Genomic DNA, 26,980 nt, shown 5'->3' with positions numbered 1-26,980 from the left:
CTAAACACTGCTGAGGGCGTCCACCCCAGGAAGGACTTTACCTGTTTTTGAGAGAGCACACACACACACAGACAGCATTACTACAGGGCCCACCAAGCCACGCCTGCCCCCGTCTCTCTTCCCAGCAGCTCTTCATCCCGATCCGGAGCCAGGAGGTGGGCAACTTCTGCACTTGGGGGTCCCAGGTCTACTAGACTGTGCCGTGTTTGACAAGTTCCAATCCGCCTTCCCGCCTCAAAGGGATACGGGACCTTTACCTGGAAGTTCTTCCTTTAGCACCGCCCACCCATTAGCGACTAGGACTTTGTCCACTCCAGTCTCCCTGCGTCGCTGTGTCAAGTCCCCACGCTGCCCCAGCCGAGCCCCCAGCCAGGGAGAACCTCACCTTCCAGGAGCTCCAAACTGGCACCGCCCCCGGTGCTCACGTGGCTGACTTTATCCTCCGTGTTCCATTTGGCACAGCAAGTGGCAGTGTCCCCGCCACCTGTGCAGTGACAGCCAGGCAAAGAGGGGAGACAACGAAGAGAAATGAGTGGCACCGAAACCGTCAAGCACCCCCCAAAAGTAGCAGAAGACCCCCGCTCTATCTCAGGAGGCTCCGCCATGAATTACACACTCGTTTAGCTCTCGAGGTGGACCCAGAGCCAGGAGACCCAGGAAAAGCTGGCATCTCCCTTCCATCTCTGTCAGAATTGGGCGAGAATTCTGCGAGCTCTCAGTAGCATCGGCCCCGGCCCTTACCTATGATGGTGATGCAGCCCCGGGAAGTGGCTTTCACCACCTCGTCCATGAGCGCCTTGGTTCCCCGGGCAAAAGCTTCCCATTCAAAAACGCCCACCGGTCCATTCCACACAATCTGCTTGGCCCGACCAACGGCTTCAGCGTACTTCTTGCTGCTCTCAGGACCACAGTCCAGGCCCTGAGGAGGAGAGTTCAAAGAGAAGACGCGCTACTTAGAGGAGCAAATACGACCGCCACCAAGACCAGAACACAAGGCACTGTATCAAGACAGTATGGTGGCATACACTTGTAGTCCCATATTTGGGAGGCTGAGATAGGAGGATCACAGGTTCAAGGACAGCTTCACCAAGCAGTGAGACTCCCATCACTTAGTTGCTGAGGCTGGCCACGAACCTCCTGTTCGTGGCCAGCCTCAGCAACTAAGTGAGGCCCTCTGCAAATCAGTGAGATCCTGTTTCAAAATAAAAAAATAAAATAATGCTGAAGGGCTATCTTCAGAGGTAGAACACCCCTGGGGGTTCAATCCCCAGTAACCATAAAAGATCAGTGGTTCTCAACCTGGGTCAAATCTGCCTCTCCAAAATGGACATGGGACAGTGTCTCTTGTTACAATCCAGAAGGGAGGTGTATGCAACTGGCACCTAATTGCCAAGAAGGCATTCAACACCCCACAGTGCAACAACGGCCCTCCGCAACAAAAACTGAGATGTCCATAATAGTGAAACTGAGAAACACTGAACTAGATCATTAGTTTTCAAACACTGCCATGCATCAGAATCACCAGGAGGCCTCAAGCAAAAACACACTGTTGGGCCCGACTCCTAGGCTTCCTGATTCAGTAGACCCAGGACAGGACTCAAGAATTTGCATTTTCTAAGAAGTTTCAAATGATGCCAACACTGCTGGTTTCGGGACCATACTGAGAAGCGAATATCTATCACAGAGAAATACTCAAATGCTTAACAAAAGAAAAGCAACTAAGCACACTGGCAATGTCAACATGATACAATTTTATACAGCTACGAAAGTAATATATAGAGAGCTCTCTGCTCATTCATCTGTATTAGACTTCAATATCCACAAATATTTTGCATTTGAGTTAATGTACTTCTAACATCTTACTGTCTTCACATGTGAAAGTTTTCTTACACGGGTTTCTAGACAGCAACATAATCCAGAAGAGCCCGAAGATGTAAAGCACACAGCAGTATCTTCGGCATTTAGTAAATGCTTAATATACATGATCACATGAAGACGAAATAGAGAGTGATTCTGCCCCCACCTTACCAATGAAGACAGCGGCCACCCAGACACCACAGCTTCCCTCCCATGCTTTCTCCCACAAGAAGGCCTTCACTACATTTGGAGCCCTCTCTGGTAGAAAGCACCGATACAGACCGTTTTATTTTTTTTTGGTGGTACTAAGGAAGGAACCCAGGGGCTTTTCTACCTCCGGGCTATACTCCCAGACATACTTTATACTTTATTTGGAAACAGGGTCTCACTAAGTTGCTGAGAGCCTCACTCAGTAGCTGAGGCTGGCTTTGAACCTGTGCGATCCTCCTGTCTCAGCCTCCCAAGTGCTGGGATTACAAGCGTGCGCCACCACGCCCGGCTTTACAGACTGTAGAAAGCCTCTGGGTCCCATCCCCAGTACCACAAAAAATAAAATGTCGGTTTTTGGGCCAGGTGTATAGCTCAGTGGGAGAGCGCTTACCCAGCAGGCACGAGGCCCTGGGCGAGAGCCCTAGTACCACAAACAAAATGATAGTTGGCCAGATGAATGAATGGAGGTTACCACAAAGTTTCTGTTCACTCATCCTACCAATCATCTAAGTGACTCACCATCCAGCCAGCAGGTATGCCAGAGGCAACGGTGGCCTGGCCAGTCTTGGCATTCTCATCGAACTTGTCAGCAGTGACAAAATCCACAGGCAAGGTAATCTTCACGCCATTCTTCTCAGCTTTGGCCATCAGGTCTTTGACGATCTTGGCTCCTTCTTCATCAAACAGAGAAGTGCCAATCTGCACAGGGGAACCAGATGATGACAATCAGCCTCCATACGAAGAACAGGACTGACTGCCTCTCAAAGCACGACAGGAGCCAGACACGATACAATGTAAAGGAACAAGGCGAAGGCACAAGAAAAACAAAACTCGCCAAAACTGTTAAAAATGGGCACTTTTAGGGTTCAGGTCACGCGCTCGTTTTATTAAAATTTAGATCACCCAGCCAAGGCACAGTGGTGCACGCCTATAATCCCAGTACTTGGAAGGCTGAGACAGGAGGATCACAGGTTTGAGGCCAGCCTTAGCAACTCAGCGACACCCTATCTCAAAATAAAAACTACAAGCTGGGCGTGGTGGCGCACGCTTGTAATCTCCATGCTTGGGAGGCTGAAACAGGAGAATCACACAGGTTTGAAGCCAGCCTCAGCTACTTAGTGAGGCTCTCGGCAACTTAGTGAGACCCTGCTTCCAAATAAAATAGAAAATAGGCCTGGGAGTATAGCCTGGAGGTGGAAGGCCCCTGGGTTCCACCCCCAGTACCACAAAAAAAAATTAAAAAGGTAAAAATAAAATTAAAATAAAAACTACAAAAAGGCTGAGAGTGTAGCCCTGGAATCAAGCCCCAGTTTGACATATATAAAAGAACCTGCTAATGCCATGCAGAGCTATTTCACAGTGGCACTGCTTTCTTACCTCCATGTTGTTGAGCACCTTAAGGAAGGTAAAAGCCATTCCACCACCAATGATCATCTCATTGACTTTGTCCAGCATGTTATTGATCAGCTGGATCTTATCTGCAACTTTAGCTCTAAAAGGAAAAGTGAACACCATCACCAAAAGAACAATCAACTACACGGAGCCTGCGTGTTTATATATGAAAACTCCCCAGAAATTGTTAATGGCCTACGAAGACTACTGCCAGAGAGGGGACAAAATCCTTCCACAGCAACGTCTCCAAAACAGATACAGTAGTAACCTCCTTATGCACACTTTCACTGTCCAGTTCACTATCTGTAGTCAACCACAGTACAAAAGAGGAAGTGGAAAATTCCAGAAACAAACAGTAATTTTAAATACCTTTTATTATGGCATATTGTTATAATTATTCTATTTTATTATTACTGTTGTTAATCTCTCAATGAACCTGATTCATAAATGCAACTTATCATAGAACATAGAAAAAATTATACAAATATATATACATTGCATTATAGATTATATACATGTACATACAGTTATATATACATAGTTTTTCTATCTATATGTTAACATATACATATATATATACACACACATACATATACATATATATACAGATATATATATATATATATATGTATATATATATATATATATATATATATATATATGTATAGGGTTCCATGCCATCCCTGGTTTCAAGCACCTACTGGGGTCTTGTAACATCTCCTATGGATAAGAAGGCACTACTTTATTTCAGGCTGAGTCAATAAACCCACCACAACCACTAGAGGGCACCCACTCCCATATCCCAGGTCCACAATAAATCTAAGACCGCCAGACAGCTCAAATCCTCATCTGTAAGGAAGCCCCAAATCTAAGCCTGACATTATAATCTGGGACAAAAATTTGGCAATGCTTCCAGGAATTTGTCTTTTTTGCAAGAAAAAGACACAACTGCCTGTATCCACCTGAAACTGTGCTCATGAAGCCTAGACAGAAGCTATGCTGAGATGACACCCAGCTGGAGTCAACTTTCATCAGGAAACGCTGAGTGTTTTCAGTGTCATGGGAGAAAATCCCTGCTTCTGAAGGGTCATGGTCCTCTAATCATAAAAAGGCTGCTACCTAGAAAGCCATGCTACATGACAGGAAGCTATCTGATCTGCGCAGTCCCAGCTCTACCTAACTACCTAAAGTGTATCCTCCTCTCCATCCTCAATTCTAATTTTTCTTCTTTTTTTGCAGTGCTGGGGATTGAACCCAGGGGCATTCTACCTCTGAGCTATACCCCCAGCCCTATTTTCATTCTTTATTTTTGAAACAGGGCCTCACTAAGTAGCTGAGGCTGGCCCTGAACCTGCGATCCTCCTTTCTCAGCCTCCCAAGTACTGGGATTACAAGCATGTGCCACCACGCCCAGCTAAAATTTCTATATTTTTACAAAGCCATTATGATCTACACGCTGCCTTTCTCCATAAGAGAAAATAGGGAAATCGATAAGCAATATGGAAAATGAAATCTAAATACTATATTATTATGTTAAACACAAACGAGTTTTATGTAAGAGCTGACAAGTTTTATGTAAGAGCTTCAAAAACCTTCAAAATTAATGAGATGACTGAAAACTTGAAAACTTGGTAGAGCTTTACCCATTCTCTACTCCAGGTCTACTTCCTATCCTTCTCCGTCCCACTCTGCCCCAGGAAGCTGGCCCGCGGGAACCACACAAAGGCCTTCCTTGAACCTCTGCCTGCCAGTTGGGTTTAGCAGCAGAAGAGCGAAGGGTGTTTATTTCCCTGGCTCCCTCTCTGCCAGATGACCAGCCCTGTGTGCCTTAACCAAAGACTACCATGCCCATCAAAGGGCCCCTTCCACCCAACTTTACCCTCTCTGAACTCCTCTCTTGGCCTCCTCAGGCCTAGGGATGGAGACAGCTATTACAAGGTCACTTTCTGGTTTCCGGAACTCTACCTTCACATCCATAGGTAGACCCTTTATTAAGTTCTCCTCAGTTATCCAGTGGGATTGTGCTACCTGCCAATAAACCACCCAAGTTGCGACCTAGTGCCCGGCAAACCCAACTCAAAGTGTGACCCAAAAGTGTTCTACATACCCGCCCAAGATGGCCAAGAAGGGTCGCTCTGGGCTCTCCAGGGCCTTGGCAAAATAGTTCAGCTCCTTCTTCATCAAAAAACCACCAGCTTTCTGTGGCAGATTGACTCCCACCATGGAGCTAGAAAAGACCAAAGACATTCAAGTTCTAGTCAAATCCGACCACCGCTCCCAGTCCTAGAAGCCAGCTCCATCTGAGACTCCAGGAGACCACAGTTTTCATCTTTCAACTGCAATAAAAGACACTTCCGTAGAAAATAAGGTTTTTGACTAACAGAACAGAGTCACGAGTAAAAGGTAGTAAACTTAGGTGGAATTTAAGATACCTCATAGTCCTCAGCAGGCCAAGGGTTCAATCAAAATAACTGGCCAATTAATGAGAGCATAAAATTCTGATCTCATAACATTCCCCAAATGGAGAAATTTGTACAAAATATCCAGTTAGAAAGAACCTTTTCCTGAAGCTCCATAAAAAGCTCAAAAAATCCCAACATTTTCATCTTTACCTACAATTCCCAACTTTTTACAGCTTTTTGGATCAGAGATACTCAACGAGAGCCCCAACTGTAGCTCTAATGACAGAGAAACCAAAAGGATCACAGTGTGACACGGAAATTTACAAAAGCAACCCTGAGCTTGGGCTGCTCAAGTGACCAAGGTTCTTGTTACCTGTGGGCTCGGTGTGCAGTGCCAAAAGCGTCATTCACATAGACATCCCCTAACTTAGAAAGTGAAGCCCGGAAAGCTTCGACTTTGGCTGCATCGGCTTTAATCTGCAGAGAAAGACCCCCCAAAAAAGAAAGAAAAGAATAACAGAAATGTTACCAGCTCCAAAGAGAACTATAAAAGCATTTCATGCCAACCAGGGGTCCTCTGAAACATCGTTTTGTTGTTGTTGTTGTAATGGGGGTGGGACCCAGGGGCTTTTCTACCTCCGGGCTACACTCCCAGACCTATTTTATACTTTATTTGGAAACAGGGTCTAAGTTGCTGAGAGCCTCACTAAGTAGCTGAGGCTGGCTTTGAACCTGTGCGATCCTCCTGTCTCAGCCTCCCAAGAGCTGGGATTACAAGCGTGCGCCACCACGCCCGGATGTTGAAACATCTTTTAAAACCTTGAGTTAGCGGGGCACGCTGGCCCACATTCGTAATCCCAGTACCAAAAAAACCATATACAACACAGTTCATGTGAGCCACTGCCCACTCCCATCCTATGTACCAAGGAGGTGACGGAGGCTACCACAAAGAACGGGCATTGCCCCTAATAACCCAAAGAATTGCAGAAGCATGACTCGTAAAAAATAAAGACTGTCAGGCCCCTACCCAGTCTCTCAAGGATGCAAAATCATCTGCCACTAGTGACTGAAAGATGATACCTGTAGCAATAATAGCCATAATCAAACACTGGGAGAAGTGGGTTCCAGGCCAGCCCTGACACTAACTTAGTGGATAATCTTTGGGAAGTTGCCCACTGTCCTGAAAATGTTCCCATCTACCAAAAAAAGAAGGCATAATAACTCTATTTAAAAACTGTTAAAAGGCAGGCGTGGTGGCGCACGCTTGTAATCACAGTACTTGGGAGGCTGAGACAGGAGGATCGCGGGTTCGTGGACAGCCTCGGTAACTTAGTGCGCCCCCCGCAATCTGGTGAGACATTTTTTCAAAAATAAAGGATACAAAATAAGGCGACCTAATTGAGGGAGACAGAAGGGGGAAAGAGGGAAATTCCCTAATACACATGATGAACATTTACAATCACATCAATCACTAAGCCAAACAATGAGCAGGAGGGAAGGGAGAGAGAAAGGGGTGGGAACTGGGGAAGGGCTCAATGAGTGATGTGTGCATGTGTGCCTCCACCATCCTGTGCCCCCATTAAGATGGATGACTACAATGCACCAATAAAAAAGTAATAAAAATAATAAATAAACATAAATTTTAAAATATAAAGAATAACAGGACATGGTGGCACACGCCTGGTAATCCCAGCACTTGGGAGGCTTGAACCAAGAGGATCACAAGCCAGCCTCAGCTGCTTAGTGAGGCCCTCTGCAACTTAGTGAGACCCTGTTTCAAAATAAAAAATAAAAAAATCAGGCTGGATGTGTAGCTCAGAGATAGAATGTCCCTGGGTTCAATCCCCAGTACTGTGAAAGAAAGACCTTTGCAACTCAGTGAGACCCTGTTTCAAAATAAAGAATAAAAAATAGAGCTGGGGATGTAGCTCGGTGGTAGAGTGCCCCTGGGCTCCATCCCCAGTACCGCAAAAAATAATAATAATAATAATAATAATAATAATAATAGAGAAAGAAAGGAAGGAAAGAAAATAGGGCTGGGGATGTAGCTCTGAGGTAGAATGGCCCAGGCTCCATCCCCAGTACCACACACAAAAAAAAAACTGTTAAAGTTCTTAAAGAGCCGGGTGTGGTAGCACACACCTAGAATCCCAGGACTTGGAAGGCTGAGACAGAAGGACTGCAGGTTCGTGGACAGCTTCAGCAACTAGTGAGACTTTCATCAACCTAGTGAGACCCTGATTCAAAAAAAAAAAAATAGGGCTGAGGCTATAGGTCAGAGATAGAATACCTTTGGGCTTAATCTCCAGTATCAACAAAAAAGGTGAAAAAAGGTATATATAGAAATGAATATTAATAATCAAAACCAATTTCACATTTTTGAACTGCCAATAAAGATCAAATGGATAACACAAAAATTGGATAACATAAAAAATTCACTTCCTCACTTTGTATTGGTATCCAGTTTGAACTTATGACTAGCTCCTAAAATTTCAGCTTATTGAAAACCATTAGACACTAAATGTCAAATGAATTAACTAAAAGCCAATCATAGACTAGGACAATCAGTTCATCATTTCCTAAAATAAAACATTTTGCCTCGGTTCGCCAGTTTAACTCCTGCAATTTTTAATTGTATTATATTTTTTGTGGCCCTGGGAATTGAGCCCAGGACCCCTGTCACTTAGAGGGAGGCACCTCTGAATTACCTACCCTTTGTATTTTTAGTTTTGAAATTGGGGACACTCCCTAAGTTCTTGAGTCTGGCCTAGGACTTGCAGTCCTGCTGTCCCAGCCTCCCAAGCGCTGGGATCACAGGGGTGCACCGCCACGCCCAGCTGTCTCCTGTGCTTTGTAAGCTCTCGAGTTGGTGCATCTTGAGTGTCAGTTTAAAAGGGCACCAAATTTAAGGTCAGCGCTGGACTCCTACTACTACAGCACGTCTGTGCCAAAGGCAGAAGGCATAAGCGGAGGCCGTGCTGCTAAGAAAAGCAGCAGCTTGAAAGCAGGCACTCCTCATGACCTTAAGAAATGTCAGAGGTCAAAAGGGGACTGAGATACCAGCTTCGGGGCATCTAGGCTCCCTCAGAGGCTGAAGACAGAAAAGCAGAAAGTACTAAGGAGGACTTTCAGCCTCCCTTTGGGCTCAGAGGCAAATTCCAAATCCCACTCACATGTGAGAGCCACTTTTATTTAAAAATTGAATTCTGCTCGTCAAGTTGTGATGGCTGCTTTGGCATGGCAACGGCGGAGCTGATGAGATCCCACAGAGAACATATCCAGTTTCGAATGACTGGATACACTACAGAGCTTAAAGTACTTAGAATTTGGCCTTTAGAGCAAGTTTACTGATCTAAGACTGAGCTTTGCAGCTTAGCAACGGAGCCCTAAATTTAGCTAAATGACTGCCTTTCTACAACTTTTTCTGGGGGAGGTATTGGGGATTGAACCCAGGGACATTCTACCTCCAGGCTACACCTCCAGCCCTTTCTGTTTTTTATTTTAAAACCAGGTCTTTCTAAGTGGCTAAGAATCTCACTAAATTACTAAAGCTAGCTTGGAACCTGCAATCCTCCTGTCTCAGCCTCCCAAGTACTGAGATTAGAGGCATGCACCGCCCCACCTGGCTTGAAATGGCTTTTTCTATCGGTGCGTTGTAATCACACATCCTGATGCAGTTCACGGTGACAGAGCCATACATGTAGCCAGCACTCACCGCGCCCTCCCTCTATTCCCACTCCACCACCTGCGCGTGCTCAGCACAGCAACTGGCCGCGATGACTTTGTGTATGTACAGCATGTCCACCGAGGTGCTCCCCTCGCCCCTCCCTTCTCCCTCAGTTAGGGCGCCTTGTCTTCAGTCCGCAAGGCTTCTCCTTCGTCTCGAGTCCCTCCTACGTGCCGCTTTCTCCCTAGCTTCTGCATAGTAGGGAGAACATCCGATTTTTCACTTTTTGTGACTAATATTACTCAGTGTAATGATCCCCAGGTCCATCCATTTGCAAATGATCTCATTTGTTCTTCTTTATGGTTAGGCTTTTCTTTTTTTTGAGTGGTAAGAAGAGTAAGGTTTTAATATTGTGATATATAAGTCACTGAGCATCCTGTCTGGAGAATTAATAAGTATATATACTCATTAAAAATCAAGGCTTAAGCAGGGCGTGGTGGCACACGCTTGTAATCCCCACGCTTGGGAGGCGGAGACAGGAGAATCGTGCACATTCGAAGCCAGCCTCAAATGGCTTAAGAGACCCTGTTTCCAAATAAAATATGAAATAGGTCTGGGAGTGTAGCCCAAGGTAGAAGGCCCCTGGGTTCCATCCCAAGTATCACCAAAAAAAAAAAAAAAAAAAAGAAAGAAAGAAAATTAAGGATTAGCTGGGCATGGTAGTGCACGCTTGTTAATCCCAGCATTTGGGCTGAGACAGGAGGATCGCGGTTTGCGGACAGCCTCAGCTCCTACTTAGTGAGGCCCTTTGCAACTCAGTGAGACCCGATTTCAAAATAAAGAATAAAAAATAGGGCTGGGGTGTAACACCGAGGTAGGATGGCCCTGGGTTCCATCCCCAGTACCACAAAAATAAAAGAAAATTAAGGCTTAATATATTTCTTCCATTTCTGGAAAAATTACATGAGCTTTTCAGATATTTATACTGGAACAACAAAGATAAAACATTCTCTTTTCCCAGGGAGGGCAAAACTCATCAACGTGTGTGTACGGCAGCCTGAAGGCGTTCTGCGGGCCTCTGAAGGCATATCAGGTCTCTGTCTCATCTGCAAATGTGCTAACAGTGTCCCGGAATCAGTTTCCGACTAAATGTGAGCTAATCATTGGCTAAATAAAAGAGGTTGTATTTTCCTGGTACTAGAAGTGAGGTTCAACTCAGAGGCATTCTACCTCCAAGCTCCACACCCCCAATTGCCGATGCTGAGGCTGGCCTCAAACCTGGTATCCTCCTGTATTAGCCTCTCAGGTACTGGGATTACAGGCATGTGCCACCGTGACCGGCTACAAGGTCTGATGAATGCTTTCTTATTTCCAGCCAAACAGAGAACCACTCAGTGTTCTCAAATACATGACATTTTCCTGACTCCGTACCTCTGCCCATGCCATTTCTCCCACTAGGAATGCCACCTGTTTCCCTTGTTTACCACATACTCAAAAGTAGTCAACTGACTATTGTAGATGGTACCTACGTCTACAAAATACCTTCACAGCAACACCTGAATTGGTGTTCGATTAAGTAACTGGGTACTATAGCCTAGCCAACTGGACAAATAAAACTAGCCATGATGCCATCTACTCAGTAAACATTAAGTGTTCATCCTATACCAATTTCTGAGATAAAGAATGTATAATACTTACCTCTAAAGGAAGGGCATAAAATCATTTTCTTAAATAAATACATTAAAAATGAACACAAGCCGGGTGTGGTGGCGCACGCTTATAATTCCAATACTTGGAAGGCTGATACAGGAGGATCGCGCAGGTTGGAAGCCAGCCTTGGATACTTAGTGAGATTCTCAGCAAATTAATGAGACCAGCCGGGCGTGGTGGCGCACGCTTGTAATCCCTGTGCTTGGGAGGTGGAGACAGAAGGATCGCGCAGGTTTGAAGCCAGCGCGCTGGCTTAAGAGACACTGTTTCCAAATTTAAAAAGTATAAAATAGGTCTGGGAGTGTAGCCCAGAGGTAGAAGGGCTTCCAGAAACCCCAGTACCACCAAAAAAAATTAATGAGACCTTGTTTCCAAATAAAAAAAATATAAAATGTGTCTGGGAGGGTAGCCCGAAGGTAGAATGCCCCTGGGTTCCAGTACCACAAAAAAAAAAAAAAAGCAGATGAAAAAAGGTAGAGAATATCTGCTATCTTTGCAAATCTGGAAGGAGGAATAGTGCTTCTAGGGAAAGAAACAATAAAAGCTGAAAACATGAAAAATAGGGTTTTGAAGCCAGGTGTGGTGGCGCACGATTGTAATCCCAGCACTTGGGAGGCTGAGACTGGAAGATCACAGTTTGTGGACAGCCTCAGCTACTTAGTGAGGAGGCCCTCCGCAACTTAGTGAGACCGTGCATCAAAATAAAGAATAAAAACAGGGCAGGAGGTGTAGCTTGGAGGCCAAATGCCCCTGGGTTCAATCCCCAGACCCGCAAAAAATAGGGTTTTTTTTGAGGCTTAGTTTCTTTATGAAATGATGATACCTGTACCCCTTATCTTTTTTTTTTTTTACAAGCATGCACCCCCACGGCCGGCTCCACCTTATCTTAGAGAGTAATCCAGCCGGGTGTGGTAGCACCGTGACCATCACATTCACTGAATACTTACACCCCAATGGCAATCAAGTATTTGTCACAAGTATTTCAAAACTGAACATGTATCAGGAGGGCTTCTGAGATGCCGGTAATATTGTATTCCTTGGCTTGGGTGGTGTTTACACAGGTGTGTTTACCTTGTGAAAAGTCACCAAACTGTGCATTTCTATGTTTTCTAGTGTCTGTCAGACTTCAACAAAAAAGTACGTAAGGAAAAACAAGCATGAACATCTTCTACTCTTCAAACCGTTTCTTTTTGATTCAGGCCCTTTTCCTCAGTGTCAAGATCGCAGGGCCTACCTTGTTCCCAGAAGCATCTTTCCCCTTCCCTTCTTCCTCCACATGAAAGCGGAGGTTCTCCAGCAGGATGACGGACCCTGGCGCTGGACTGGCACAGATTTTCTCTACTTCTGGGCCCACGCAGTCTTTCAAGAACAGAACATCCCTAGGGAATAAAAGATGAAGACACTTCAATAGCGTGAACATTAAGAACCAGGAACAACCTAACTGACGACTCTCCTCTCCCAGAGGGTGCCGGTGCCAGGGCCTGGCACTTACTTGCCCAGCAGAGATTTGAGTTCTACAGCCACTGGCTCTAAGGAGTACTTGTCGGGCATAGGAACACCATCAGGCCGGCCCAGGTGGCTCATAAGGACGACTGACTTGGCTCCATTGTCCAAGCAGAATTTGATGCTTGGGACCGCAGCCTTGATCCTATAACCGAGAAGAGACCAGACAGAGCAATGTTATTCCTAGGAAATTGTGGTAGAGCTTTTATTTAGGATTTCCTAAAACACCAAGGCCCTTTGCTTCTACGTTCCTTCCAATCTACTATCAGCAACTCAACGGTGGTCCTCAGATTCATAAAACATGTTGCCAACCCTCCACCAAAGATTGCCCCTTGTGTAGAAAAGAGTTAGCAAGCCGGGCGTGGTGGCGCACGCTTGTAATCCCAGCATTTGGGAGGCGGGGACAGGAGGATCACCGTTTGCGAACAGCCTCAGCTGCTTAGTGAGGCCCTTTGCAACTCAGCGAGACCCTGTCTCAAAAGAAAGAATAAAAAAATAGGGGTAGGGGTATAGCTTAGAGGTAGAATACTCCTATGTTTCATCTCCAGTACTGCAGAAAGAAAGAAAGAAAGAAAGAAAGAAAGAAAGAAAGAAAGAATGGAAGGAAGGAAGGAAGGAAGGGAGGGAGGAAGAATAAAAGCCAGGCGTGGCGGCACACACTTGTAATCCTAGTACTTGGGAAGCTGAGACAGGAGGATCCAGGTTTGGGGCCAGCCTCAGCTACTTAGTAAGGCCCTCCACAACTTAGTGAGACCCTGTTTAAAAATAAAGAATAAAAAAATAGGGCTGGGGGTATAGTCAAAGGTAGAATGCTCCTGGGTTCAATCCCCAGTACCACAAAGGAAACTATAAAAAAAGTAAATAAAAAAAAAAAGTAAATAAAAAATAGGCTGGGAATGTAGCTCAGAAGTAGAATGCCCCTGGGTTCCATCCCCAGTACCTCAAAAAAAAAAAAAAGAGCATAGCAACCTCAAGTTGCTATCGACAGGATGACCTTCTTGGAAGGATGGCACTTGGCCGGTGTCTCAGGAATTTGGCTTTCAAAATATTCTCTAACTAGCTAGGCGTGCTGGCACACGCTTGTAATCCCAGCACTTGGGAGGCTGAGACAGGAGGATGGCGCCGGTTCGAAGCCAGCCTCAGCTACTTAGTGAGCCTCTCAGCAACTTAGTGAGACCCTGTTTCCAAATGAAATAAAAAATCGGTCTGGGAGTGTACCCAGGAGGTAGAAGGCCCCTGGATTTCATCCCCAGCACCACAAAAAATAAAAACTATTCTCTAACTAAAAAGGGCTATTCACTGTTCCTAAATTATCTGTGCAAACATACAAGGGAATTTATGCTGAACACCCAAAAGTGAAATTTGAGTAAGCTGTTAGGCTGAGGGCACCTGTGACCAGCTCCTCTAGAACAGGAATCAGCATACAGAAGAGATCCCTGCACAGTCATGTTTACGGCAGCTCCCTTCACAGTAACTAAGATGTGAAACCAGCCTAGCTACTCAACAGATGAATGGAAGAGAATGGGGTCATACAGAATCAAATCCTGTCGTTGCAGCAAAATGGACAGAACTACAGAACATCGTATTAAGCAAAATAAGCCAGATTCAGAAAGACAAGTACTATATATTCTCTCTCATATGTATGTGAAAGCGAAAAAAGTCATCCTTAGCCAGGCGTGGTGGCGCACGCTTGTCATCCCAGCACTTGGGAGGCTGAGACTGGAGGATCGTGGTTCGCGGCCAGCCTCGGCTACTTAGTGAGGCCCTCCCCAACTTAGCAAGACTCTGTTTCAAAATAAAGACTAAAAAATAGGGCAGGGGGTGTAGCTCAGAGGTCGAATACCCCTGGGTTCCATCCCCAGACCTGAAAAAAAAAAGTCATCCTCAAAGGAGAGCAGTGATCATTGAGAGATTAAGAAGGGTTGGGGTGAGAAAAGGGTGATTGAATTTGATGAGTAGGCTATATGGAAATATCATGCTGAATCTCAGTAATATGTATTAATTTAAAAATGAAAGCTAGGCATGGTGGTAGAGCCCTATAATCCCAGTACTTGGAAGCCGAGACAGGAGGGTCGCAGGTTTGAGATCAGCCTCGGCAATTTAGGGAGACTCTCAGCAACCGAAGCAAGACCCTGTCTCAAAATAAAATACGATAAAAAATTTCGCCGGGCGTGGTGGCGCGCGCTTGTCATCCCAGTACTTGGGAGGTTGAGACAGGAGGATCGCAGGTTTGGGGCCAGCCTCAGCTACTGAGTGAAGCCCTCTACAACTTAGCGAGACCCTGTTTCAAAATAAAGGATAAAGGGAGGCGTGGTGGCGCACGCTTGTAATCCCCGCGCTTGGGAGGCGGAGACAGGAGGATCGCGCAGGTTCAAAGCCAGGTGTGCTAGCTTAAAGTTCCAGGAACCCCAGCACCACCAAAATAAAGGATAAAAAAATAGGACTGGGGGTGTAGCTCAGGGGTAGAATGCCCCCGGGTTCAATCCCCAGGACCATAAAAATACATTAATTAATTAATTAATTAATTAAAATGTTATTTTTCCAATATGACAACTCATTCTATACCAAATAGAGACTATATGAGTTATAAAGTTTGTCCAATGAAAAAATAAATTTTCAGAGCTATTCCTTATGAAGTGCTGTTATTTCTGCTGCTTCATTTCTAAAACCAACACTCAGGCATGTTTCTCTGCTCTTTATTCATAAAATATACAATAGGAAATATCCAGTGTTGCCTACAAAGTGGAGAACAATAAAAATCAAACGGGGACAGAAGGGCTGGGGATGTGGCTCAGCGTTAAAGTGCTTGCCTAGCATGCTTTAGGCCCCCGGATCCAATCACCAGCTCCACAAAAGAAGGGTGGCAGTGATGTGCTTGACAAAACACCAGGCCCTATTCTGGGAACAATACCTGAAAATACTTTGGGTCTAGACAGACACTGTCCAATATGGTAGCCATTAGCAAAGCGTACCTATTTAATAATGAAAATAAAACAATACAAAATTATGATGTGTTCTATAAGTATAAATTATATGCTAGAACTCAAAGACTTAACACAAAAAATGTTAAATGTCCCTTTAATTAAATCTTATATTGGCTACATACTGAAATAATTAGACGGATTAAAAAATATGGCTCACATTACATTGGTCTGAATCATTGAGAAGTACCTTCCCAGCTTAAACTCTTCATTTAAAATTGAAAATAAAACATTTATTTTATAATCTAGTCCACAGATTCCCAAAGGTTTTGGTACTAGAACAATGGTGTGGGGCGTTAGGAGTTTCGGGTGCGATTGGGGACACCGAATATAAATAAGGGGGTAGTAGAAGTGCCCAAAAGGGCACTGAGTGCTTTTTTTCTGTAAAGAGGCTGTTGGCCAGTAAGTTCAGGAATCTCTGAGCAGTGCTATCACTTAACATTTCTACCTCTGAATCTAGGCTTCAAGGTATGAAGCAATATGTGGGTGTGTGCCTCTAACATCTTGGACCCCATTAAGATGTATGACCGTAACGTGCCAATAAAAAAGAAAGTGTTAAAAAAATACTGAAGCAGCCAACCTAAGTGAAAATGTTACTTCTAAAGTCTTTTCCTTTCCAATTTTTAGAAGCAAAATCAAATCAAAGCTGGGCATGATGCAACATGCCTGTAATTCCAGAGAATCAGGAGGCTGAGTGTAGAGGTTCATGAGTTTGAGCTCAGCCTGAGCAATAACATCGCAAGAAAATGAATTTTAAAGTAGCCGGGCTTGGGGTTGACCGCTTGAAATCCCTGTACTTGGGAGGCTGAGATGGGAAGATGACAGGTTCAAAGCCAGCCTCGGGACTTAGCAAGGCTCTGGGCAACCTAGTGAGACCCTATTTCAAAATAAGAAATAAAACTGGGATGGGGGTGTCGCTTGGAGGTAGAGGGCCTCTGGGTTCAATCCCCAGTGTCACAATATAAGTAAGTAAATAAGTAAATTTTAAAGTAAACAAAAATAAAAATTCTTTAGAAAGCTTACTAGGTGAGCCACTTGAAATAGTTTTGTAAAAGTATTCATAAGTTTAACAATTACTGGTATTAATAATCCACTTACAGCCGGGCGTGGTGGCGCACGCTTGTAATCCCAGCATTTGGGAGGCTGAGACCAGAGGATCGCGGTTAGCGGACAGCCTCAGCGAGACCCAGTTTCAAAATAAAGAATAAAAAAAAAAATAGGGCATAGGGTGTAGCTCGGAGGTCAAATGCCCCTGGGTTCCATCCCCAGACCCGGAAAAAAAAAATCCTCTTACAAGCCGGGCGTGGTGGCGCACGCTTGTAATCCCAGCATTTGGGAGGCTGAGACCAGAGGATCACAGTTTGCAGACAACGTCAGCTACTTAGTGAGGCCCTCTGTAATTTAGTGAGACCCTGTTTCAAAATAAAGACTAAAAAATAGAGCAGGGGGTGTAGCTAGGAGGTCAAATGTCCCTGGGTTCCACCCCCAGACCTGCAAAAATTAAATAAAATAAAAATAATAAAAATCCTCTTGCATAGTTCGTTCTGTACAAGTCCATTAAACAAATTTTGCTATTGTTCAAAAAGGAATAACTGCATTCTTCATGTTTAAAAAAAGAAAACTTACTTTCTTTTTTAAAACGCACACTGTAATGACATCATAATGGATTTCAGAGCCACAGGGGCACACATACACACTACTTGGCGCGCTTCCTCAGACCTCACCCCACTCCCTCCCTTTCCATGGAATTGACGATTTCATATACGGAAACAAATCATTTTTAGGATGAGTTTTTTCAAAACAGTTTCTATTTTCTCATAAATGTAAGAATGTTTAAATTCCTACGTTCTCATAAGAAGACCAGACGGTGGGCTGGATGAAAGGCAGAATCATGTGGCTGGTGTTGCCATCGTTCTATGATATGAAAGGAGAAACCTCTTCGTCCTGTTCACTCGCACCAACACCTCTTCACACCAGCACATCTGAAGCTCGGCCCAGACTCTGCAGGGATCTTACCTCTGGTTGTTAGTTATCTGGTTGTTCTTCATAGGAACATTGAAGTCCACTCTAAAACAGAAACAGAGATTCCAGCTCAGGACCACGATCAACATTCGACTCCCACAAAGTTTCGGAGAAGCGCTTTCACTGAACCAGTTATGTAAGCTTAAGGTTCAAATCTCACCTTAAAAATACTGGGATGCATTAAATTCAAGATAATGATTAGCCTTGGGGGCGAGGGGGCGGCAGCGACTGGGATGGACCGTGAGAGAGGGCTTCTGGCAACTCCTGGGTCTGCTTGACCTGGGTCACTGCACGAATGTTCACATTTTGTTGTAGCTTTTTGAGTTTATGACTTGTGCCCTTTTAAAATTTGGATCTCAGACTTAAGAGAAAAATTAGAAAATAAAAATAAAACCTGCCAGGCAAGGTGGTGCATGCTTATAATCCCAGTACTTGGGAGGCTGAGACAGGAGGACTGCAGGTTCAAGGGCAGCCTCAACTTAGTGAGCCCGTTTAAAAATAAAAAGAAATTGAGAAGAGAGCTGGGGTGTATGCCACAGATGGGATGCCCCTGGGTTCAACCCCCAGTGCCAAGCAAATAATAAAACCCCTCTTCAAGTCACAGGAACTAGCCCTAACTACCTGGGAAGCAAAAGCCAGTTCCACCTAAAGGTATTTCTAGCTGGTCTTTGCATGATAGTGTCTTACCAGCTTGAGGGGGAGGGAAATTAAGGATGCATCTTGATTCAGATTCTTTTGGCTCCATTACTGGGTCATTGTGAAATAAACATCACTCAAAAGAAAAGCTCATCAGAAAAAATAATTTAATGAGAAAATTAAATTCATTAGAATAAAATATAGCCGGGTGTGGTGGCACACATTTATAATCCCAGGACTTGGGAAGCTGAGAAAAGAGGATCACAGATTCAAGGACAGCTTCAGCAAGTAGTGAGACACTTATCAACCTAGCAAAACCCTGCTTTGCTATAAAAATAAGACTAGGGGTATAGGGCAGAGGTAGAATGCCCCTAGGTTCAATCCCTAGTACAAAAAGAAAAAGAAAAAAAAAAGAAAAAAAGAAAGAAAATACAGCAAAAGATCATTCAGCCGGGCGTGGTGGCCCACACTTGTAATCCAGCACTTGGGAGGCTGAGACAGGAGGATCGCACAGGTTCAAAGCCAGCCTCAGCTACTGAGTGAGGCCCTCAGCAACTTAGTGAGACCCTGCTTCCAAATAAATATAAAACAGGTCTGGGAGTATAGCCCGGAGGTAGAAAAGCCCCTAGGTTCCACCCCTAGTACCACCAAATAATCAAAATACAAATAAAAAATAAAGCCAGGCATGGTGGTGCATGCTTGTAATCCCCACGCTTGGGAGGCTGAGACAGGAGGATTGCGTGGGTTTGAAGCCAGCTTCAGCTGGCTTAAGAAACCCTGTTTTCAAATAAAAATATAAAATAGGTCTGGGAGTGTAGCCTGGAGGTAGAAGGCCCCTGGGTTCCATCTTCAGTACCACCAAAATAAAAGTAAAAATAAAATTAAAATAAAGATAAAAATAAATAAAATAAAGAGAGTATAATTCTTTTTGGACAAAGCCTGAGGCCTTCAGACTAGGAAGAAACCCGGGGTCTCGTAACAAGTTCATATAGTTTTCTTCAAGGAATAGCCAGGCATTTTTATTTTTTTTTTGTAGTAGTACTGGGGGTGGAACCCAGGACATTCTACCTCTGAGCTACACCCCCTGCCTTATTTTTTAATCTTTATTTTGAAACAGGGTCTCACTGAGTTGCAAAGGACTTCACTAAGTAGCTGAGGCCGCCGTTGAACTGCAATCCTCTGTTTCAGCCTCCGAAACGCTGAGATTACAAGCGTGCACCACCACACCCGGCTCCCAGGCATTTTAAATAGGACAGCCTCGTTCTAAAAGCCTGAGGTGAGCCTTGTGTCCCAGCCCACCTGACAGTCAATTAGAAAGCAGGTGATCCAAGACAACACAAGCCAAGAACATCCTGCAACCTTTCCCTTCTTACCTGACAGATTATTGCTTTACTATTCGTTGGGGGGGAGGGTACTGAGGATGGAACCCAGCAGGAGTGCTCTACCCCTAAACTATACCTTTAGCCCTATTTTATTCGCAAACAGCATCATAGTAAATTGCTGAGGGTCTTGCTAAATAGCTGAGGCTGGTCTTAAACCTGCAATGCTGCTAACTCAGCCTCTCAAGTCCTGGGATTACAGGTATGCACCACTACACCAGGCTTGCTTTACCGCTTTTAAGAACCAAATTCTTAGCCAGGCGTGGTGGTACACACTTGTAATTCCAGTACTTGGGAGGCTGAGACAGGAGGATCATAGGTTTGCAGCTAGCCTCAGTTACTTAGTGAGGCCCTCTGCAACTTGAGTGAGACGGTTTCAAAATAAAAAAATAAGGCTGGGGATGTAACTCAGAGGTATAATGCCCCTAAATTCAATCCCCAGTACCACAAAAATGTATGGGAAAAAAACAAGTTTTCTGAACTCCTTGGAACCTCAGCTTATATCAATGTAAGTTAAAGCAATGATATGTGGCAGCTATTTTTAAGGTCTAAGTTTTGCCTGCCAAGATTATTTTAAGTGTTTTATCTTTATCTCTACAATGGGGATGATAGTATCTACCTCATAGTTATTAAAGAGAAGTAAGTCATTTGTAAAATGCTTAGAAGAGTACCTGGCACACTGTAAGTACTATTACTATTAATATAAGTACTATTAATATTAATGTAAGTTAATTTTTGACTGGGCGTGGTGGCACACACTTGTAATCCCCGTGCTTGGGAGGCTGAGACAGGAGGATCGCACAGGTTTGAAGCCAGCCTCAGCTACTTAGTGAGACCCTGTTTCTAATAAAATATAAAAATAGGTCTGAGAGGCAGAAAAGCCCCTGGTTTCCACCCCCAGTTACACAAAAATAAATACATACATTAGAAATATAGGTTAATGTTTCTCCAAACTCTGATTTGAAAGCTATAATAACCATTACTAAATACAACTAGCAACACTCACTAAGGGACTCCAGGAATCAAGACCTATTGATGAAAGCTATGAATGTCCTCCACCATAAAACTGTATTTTCCTTCTGCCCTCTGCTCCACCCCTTCCTCTATAGCGAAGGGCTGGTTACCAAGTCCTACAGAACTGCTGAGAAACACTACTGATTTCCAGTGCTACTCGGGTCTGAGCCCCAATCTACCTCAACACAGAGCGGCCTTTCCAAAGGTGGGGGAAAGTTCTACATTCAACCACTTTGAAGAGAGTCTTTAGAAGTAGAGGCAGCATGTCACTGAAGAAAGAAATACACTCTGATTTCAAGCCACTTGATTGGGATTCTAAGCATCTTCTTAAAATATCTTGAACAAGATCTTGCTGGCCTTCAAGCGCATTCCAAGAGGATCAGTATCCCATTACCGTGGGTCATTTCCCTCAGGCGGGCTCCCAGAGAGGATTATGGTCAAGACAACTAATGGCGAGTAAGCACAAGCCACCCCTTGCAGGGGTGCTTTCTACCCACAGATCCTTAGGGAAGGGACGTCTCTGAACATCCAAGAATCTGACTCATCTACCCACGCGGCCACGCATCAGCTCACTGATGAAAACCGGATTCATATTCTCTCATCACTCCCTGGACTACCTCCTACACTCGCAACATTTTCAGTTTCTTCTGCAAGGACTCCCAACGCAGGAACTGCTCTTGCCTGTTCCATTTTATGCAAAATCTGCACACCTTCCTTGTCCACTTCCCTGAAATATTCCTGAGCTCTGCCTCAGGCACAGACTCACTACACACACATCAGAGTAACTAAAATTTAAGACAAAAATGAGCCAGGCTTTAGAGGCTAGGACAGGACTGCTAGTTCAGGGACAGTCCTGGCAACTTAAGGAAGGTCCCGTTTCTGGCTCATGTCTGTGTGTGTGTCTGTGTGTGTGTGTGTGTGAGAGAGAGAGAGAGAGAGACAGACAGACAGAGAGTGAGTGTGAGTGTGTGTGTGTTAATTACTGGGGAATGAACCTAGGGGCATTCTACCTCCAAGCTACATCCCCAGCCTTTATTCTTATTTGAAACAGAGTCTCAGTAAATTATGGAAGGCCTCACTAAGTAGCTGAGGCTGGCTGCAAACCTGTGATCCTCCTGTCTCAGCCTCCCAAGTACTGGGATCACAAGTTTGTGCTATCATGCCCAGCTTAGAAATATCCTGTTTCAATAAAAACTGAAAATAGCTGGGAGCATAGCTCAGTGATAGAACAAATCCTAGGCTGAACCCTCAGTAACAAAATAAAACAATAATGATAATAATGACACCTTCAAACCCTGGTAAGATGCAAAGAAACTGGTCACACAGTGTTGGTAAAATGGTATTGCAGTTGGCCGGGCGCGGTGGCGCACGCTTATCATCCCCGCGCTTGGGAGGCTGAGACAGGAGGATTGCACGGGTTCGAAGCCAACCTCAGCTACTTAGTGAGGCTCTCAGCAACTTAGTGAGACCCTGTTTCCAAATAAAATACAAAATAGGTCTGGAAGTATAGCTCAGAGGTAGGAGGTACTCCACCCCCAGGACCACCAAAAAAAATGGTATTGCAGCTCTGCAAAATAATATTGGGATCCCTCAAAAGGCTTTAAATGAGCTGGGGGTGTAAGTCAGTGGTAAAGCACTTGCCTAACACAATCTAGGCCGGGGCTTCCATCCCCACTATGGCAAAGTGTGGTTGTTGTTGTTGGGGAGGGGGGGTAAGTAGAACCTGCAATTCCACTCCTAGTTGTTCACCCAAAAGAAATTATAGCACATGTCTATAACAAAAAATACACAATAATGTTCATAGCAGCTTCCTTTGTAATAACTGCAAACTGGAAACGACTCGAATGTCCTTCAATGGATGAATGGGTAAACAAACCAGGATAAAACCAATACCATGGAAAAGTACTCAGCAACACAAAGGAATGTACTGTTGACACATGTGATGACTTGGATAAATCTAAGGACAGAATGCTGAATGAAAATAGTAGCAAAAAGTTCCACTCTATGTGATTCCACTTATAATATTTCTGAAATAAAAAGAATTAGAAACAGGACTGATGAGTAACTATCAGGAGTTAGGAAAAGGGTGTGTGATTATAAAGGGATGGCCTGAGGATGCTGGTGGCGATGAACAGTTCTGTATTTTGCTTGTGGTGGTGGTTACAGGAATTTACACATGTGATTAAATGGCTCAGAACTATACACCTACCCTTTGGAACAATGAAAAATTTCCACTCTTGATAGTGTACTATATTTATGTAAGACACATTCACGCACTGGGGGAAACCGGATGAACACAAGACCTTTCTTCACAGTCACTGCGACCTCCTGTAAATCTGTAATTGCTTCAAAATAAAACTTTAAAAATATTGATTTGGAGCCAGGCATGATGGTGCATGCTTATATTTCCCAGGACTTGGTAGGCTGAGACAGGAAAGTCACAGGTTGGAGGCCAGTGCTTGATAATTTAGGGAGACCCTGACTCAAAATTAAAAAGTAGGTCTGGAATATAGCTTATAGGTAGAGTGCCCCTGGGCTTAAACCCTCATTCGTGCATGCGTGTGTGTATGCATATTAAGCTGGATGGAATAAGAAAATCAAGTCTTACCTGGGCATGGTATCCCATGCCTGCAATCTTAGTACTTGGGAGGCTAGGATGGTCATAGGTTCCAGGACAGCCTCAGCAACGGAGCAAGACCCTGTTTCAAACTAAAAAATAAAAAGGTCCATGCCAGGCGTGCACCATGCCAGGTGGTACACACTTGTAATCCCAGTATTTGGGAAGCTGAGACAGGAAAGAAGATCACAGGTTCACAGTCAGCCTCAGCTACTTACGTGAAGCCCTCCAAAACTTAGTGAGACCCTGTTTCAAAGTAAAGAAGAAAAAATAAGGGCTGGGTGTGTAGCTCAGAAATGCCCAAGTTCAATCCCCAGTAACCCCCCCCACAAACACACACATGTAAGTCTCTCTTACTTGAAATCCAAAGACCCCCAGGCTCAGTTCCATTAAAAACTCTCAAAAGGTTGGGCAGAGAGGTGCACATCTGTACTTGGGTGACTGAGACAAGAGGATTGCAGGTTCAAGACCAGCCTCAGCAACGTGGCAAACACTGTTTCCAAAAAAAAAATCTTAAAAAGGGCTGGGGGTGTAGCTTGGAGGTAGAATGCCCCTGGGTTCAATCCCTAATAACACACAGACAGAGAGAGAGACAGACAGAGAGAGAGTGTGTGAGAGTGAGTGTAAAGCTCTCAAAGGAACCCTGGCCATCATAGCTTCACTGTCCCTGATTGGAAAATTGAGGTATTAGGGTTGTCTCAGAATTTTTTCCTCTGCTCTCAGTTTTTCTCTGTTTCCACTGCATCATGGCTGTTGCTTAATAAGGTTCAAGTTCTCTAAAACAGGTGAGTTTTTTTTTCCTTAAAAAAAGGAGGGAAGAAAGAAAAGAGAAGTATTTTCCAAGCAAGCTAAGGATGGGCAACCTATATGAGGTCAAAAAGGAAATGACACAGCAAAACTCTGCAGAAAATTAAAAGAAAGAGGCTGTAAAGTCGACTGGCTAACTAAACTCCCCCAACAAACTGGTTGATTTCCCCTGTCAATTCAATCCAGGGACTAGGAGTCAGCACCCAGCAGAGTTCCTTTCTATAAGACAAAGGGAGGAGGAGCCAACCCACCCCCCTGAAATACAGCCAGCAACATAAATACACCGAAACAAAAAGGAACTGAGCTACCCATGCATGGCTGCCCAGTCTCCTCTAAAAAAGTAAGCCTACAATGTGACTCTGTTCAAGAGATACATTAATGACCAGGGAGCAAAGTAACTTCCTGTCTTTAGCCTAAATAAATGCAATCCATCCACATGCCACAGGGGATATTCATTGACCTTCAGCAGACAAAACGTCTATTTTAAACAGTCCTTGGTTATTGTGTCCACATATTTAAAGGATCTGATCAGTAGTCAAGGAAACTCAAACCGTGCTACCAACTTTCCAGTTCAGTAACCTTGAACAGGTCATTTTCCATCAGCAAAACAGGACTAACCAATCATTCCAAGACTCCAGGTTAATCTGTATTAAATGAAACTTTATTGGGTACAGAGAGAGAAAAGATAAGCACCTCTTCCACTCTCAACCCCAGCCAGGTTAATTCCTCAGGCCACTTCCCCTGCAGAGACAAGAGATAAAGCTCAAAACTGCAATTATAAACCGAGCAGTGATGCTTGAGACATCCTTGAGCTCGTTCTGGCACGCTAGTAATTCCAGTACTTGGGAGGCTGAGACAGGAGGATTGCAGGTTCTTGGACAGCCTCAGCAAATAAGTGAGACTCTCATTAACCTAGCAAGATCCTGTTTGTGTAGATCAGAGGTAGAATGCCCCCTGTGTTCAATCTCCAGTTGCATGCGCGCGCGCGCACACACACACACACACACACACACACACAATATCAATTATGGGCAGGTGATGCATGCACCAGCCAAAATGAAATGAGAAGGGGAAAGCTCCAATATCTTTTATGGCATCCATACAGTTCTCTAGCTCACACGTGTTCTCACACAAATGCTTTTGGCCCTTCAAAATTAGCACTCTGGAGCCGGGCATGGTGGCACATGCCTGTAATCCCAGTACTTGGGAGGCTGAGACAGGAGGATTGTGGTTCGTGGACAGCCTCAGCTACATAGTGAGGCCCTTTACAACTCAGTGAGACCCTGTTTCAAAATAAAGAATAAAAAATAGGGCTGGGAGTGTAGCTCGAAGGTAGAATGCCCCTGGGTTTCATCCCCAGTATTGCAAAAATATATATATATATATAGCAAATTAGCACTCTTGGATCCCATCAAGGTACATGAACTTAAAGTCCATCAATTTTGTACCCTAACCATGATCCTGCCCTTTTCTCCTGGTGGGCACAAACGTGCTACACCTTACCAAAACGAAAAAAAAAAAAGATAAATGTAAAAGTTCCCTACATCATACTAGCAATTCTGGCAGACAAGGGAGAAGCCATGTTGATAAAGGACCAGAGATCCACGTGCCCAGGGGAAGAGACCCCCAAGTGGTGGAGAAACTTCCTCACTAACATCCTGCCGCTCTAGCCACGTGTGGGGTGAGGCTGCAGCTCAGCAAGTACGGGCAGCCACACCCTGCACAACCATTACCCAGAATGTGTCACAATCCTGATGCAAACCCCTTGGCCTCGAGTCCAACTACACCGGAGGGCAGCTGAAGCCGGTTATGTAAACTCTACAGGGCCTAATCCGGTGCGCCCCACCCTCCGAACCCCAATTCTTGAGTGGGGGGATTCCAGTCTTTAACATTTAAAAAAAATCCTCGGGGAATAATACCTTTTTGAGCAGAAGCCTTTGAGATGTGGGCAGTTTCTCATTTTTCTGGAATGGTCTAGGACAGTGGGGGAAGGGAATTAGCCAAATGACCTTTCAAGGTCCCTTCCTTGAGGCCTAGAGATTTTCAGGAAAAGTTTTAGGTCCCACTCGCCGACAGGGAGCTGGAGGCGACGCGAGTGCATTTCAGGAATCGGAAAGAGGGCAAAATAGGTCCCAGCAATCCGAGTCCTTTCTCGGTGGGCCCCATTCCCAGAAGGTGACTACCGCCGCTTTCTGGACAGGGAGAGATGCGGTTAGGAGCCAACAAATCAGGGCCCCGGGCTCAGCCCCAAGGAGGGCAGCTTCTCCCTGCAAGGCTAGAACCCCTGGAACCCAGCTGAAAGGTAAAAGCAACTTTCGGCAAACTGCAAAGGCAACGGACGGGCTGGACAGGCTGCAGCAGGGCCCCAGGGGCGCGCGGGCAGACTCGGAGTATTACCTCATAACGACCCTCTTCCCCTTCACGTCCAGCTTGTCCAGAGTCAGCTTGTTAGAAAGCGACATTTTGGCAACAACGGCGGGAGCGAGTGGCTAGAGACTCGAGGCGAGACGGAGTCCGCTGCGGACGTGCTGCGGGACGCGTGCAGAATGCTGAGGATGCGCGGGCGGGAGCGCGCCCCGCCCCCCGCAGGCCCCGCCCCGCCCCGCCCCTTCCCGGCAACTCCTCCGCCTGCGCAGAGCAGCGCGGCTGCTATTGGCCACCGCCGGGACCGGCGCGCTACCATTGCTCCGAGGCGCTGTCAGTCTGCGAGGGAAGCGGTGAGACGTGCGAGTTACCTTTGTCACGTCCAGCACGCTGCGAGCAGCGGGGACCCTTCCTGGCGC

General features: G+C 45.0%; 1 protein-coding gene across 1 annotated transcript; it reads right to left on the bottom strand.

The window, feature by feature from the left end:
- PGK1 (phosphoglycerate kinase 1) lies at positions 1 to 26,659 on the bottom strand (the record flags this gene model as incomplete). The annotated part of the gene is made up of 11 exons (XM_080718790.1): positions 1 to 41; positions 386 to 484; positions 742 to 919; positions 2,587 to 2,766; positions 3,445 to 3,559; positions 5,567 to 5,686; positions 6,235 to 6,338; positions 12,473 to 12,617; positions 12,731 to 12,886; positions 17,739 to 17,789; positions 26,595 to 26,659. 11 exons carry the CDS (start codon positions 26,657 to 26,659, stop codon positions 1 to 3), a joined length of 1,254 nt encoding a protein of 417 aa, XP_080574916.1.
- Between the last annotated feature and the right edge of the window lie 321 nt (positions 26,660 to 26,980).

Source organism: Muscardinus avellanarius (assembly GCF_963383645.1).
Source record: "Muscardinus avellanarius genome assembly, chromosome: X".
In the NCBI taxonomy this organism is placed as follows: domain Eukaryota; kingdom Metazoa; phylum Chordata; class Mammalia; order Rodentia; family Gliridae; genus Muscardinus; species Muscardinus avellanarius.
The sequence above is the reverse complement of the archived record's forward strand: the minus strand, read 5'-3'. Positions and strand labels throughout refer to the sequence as shown.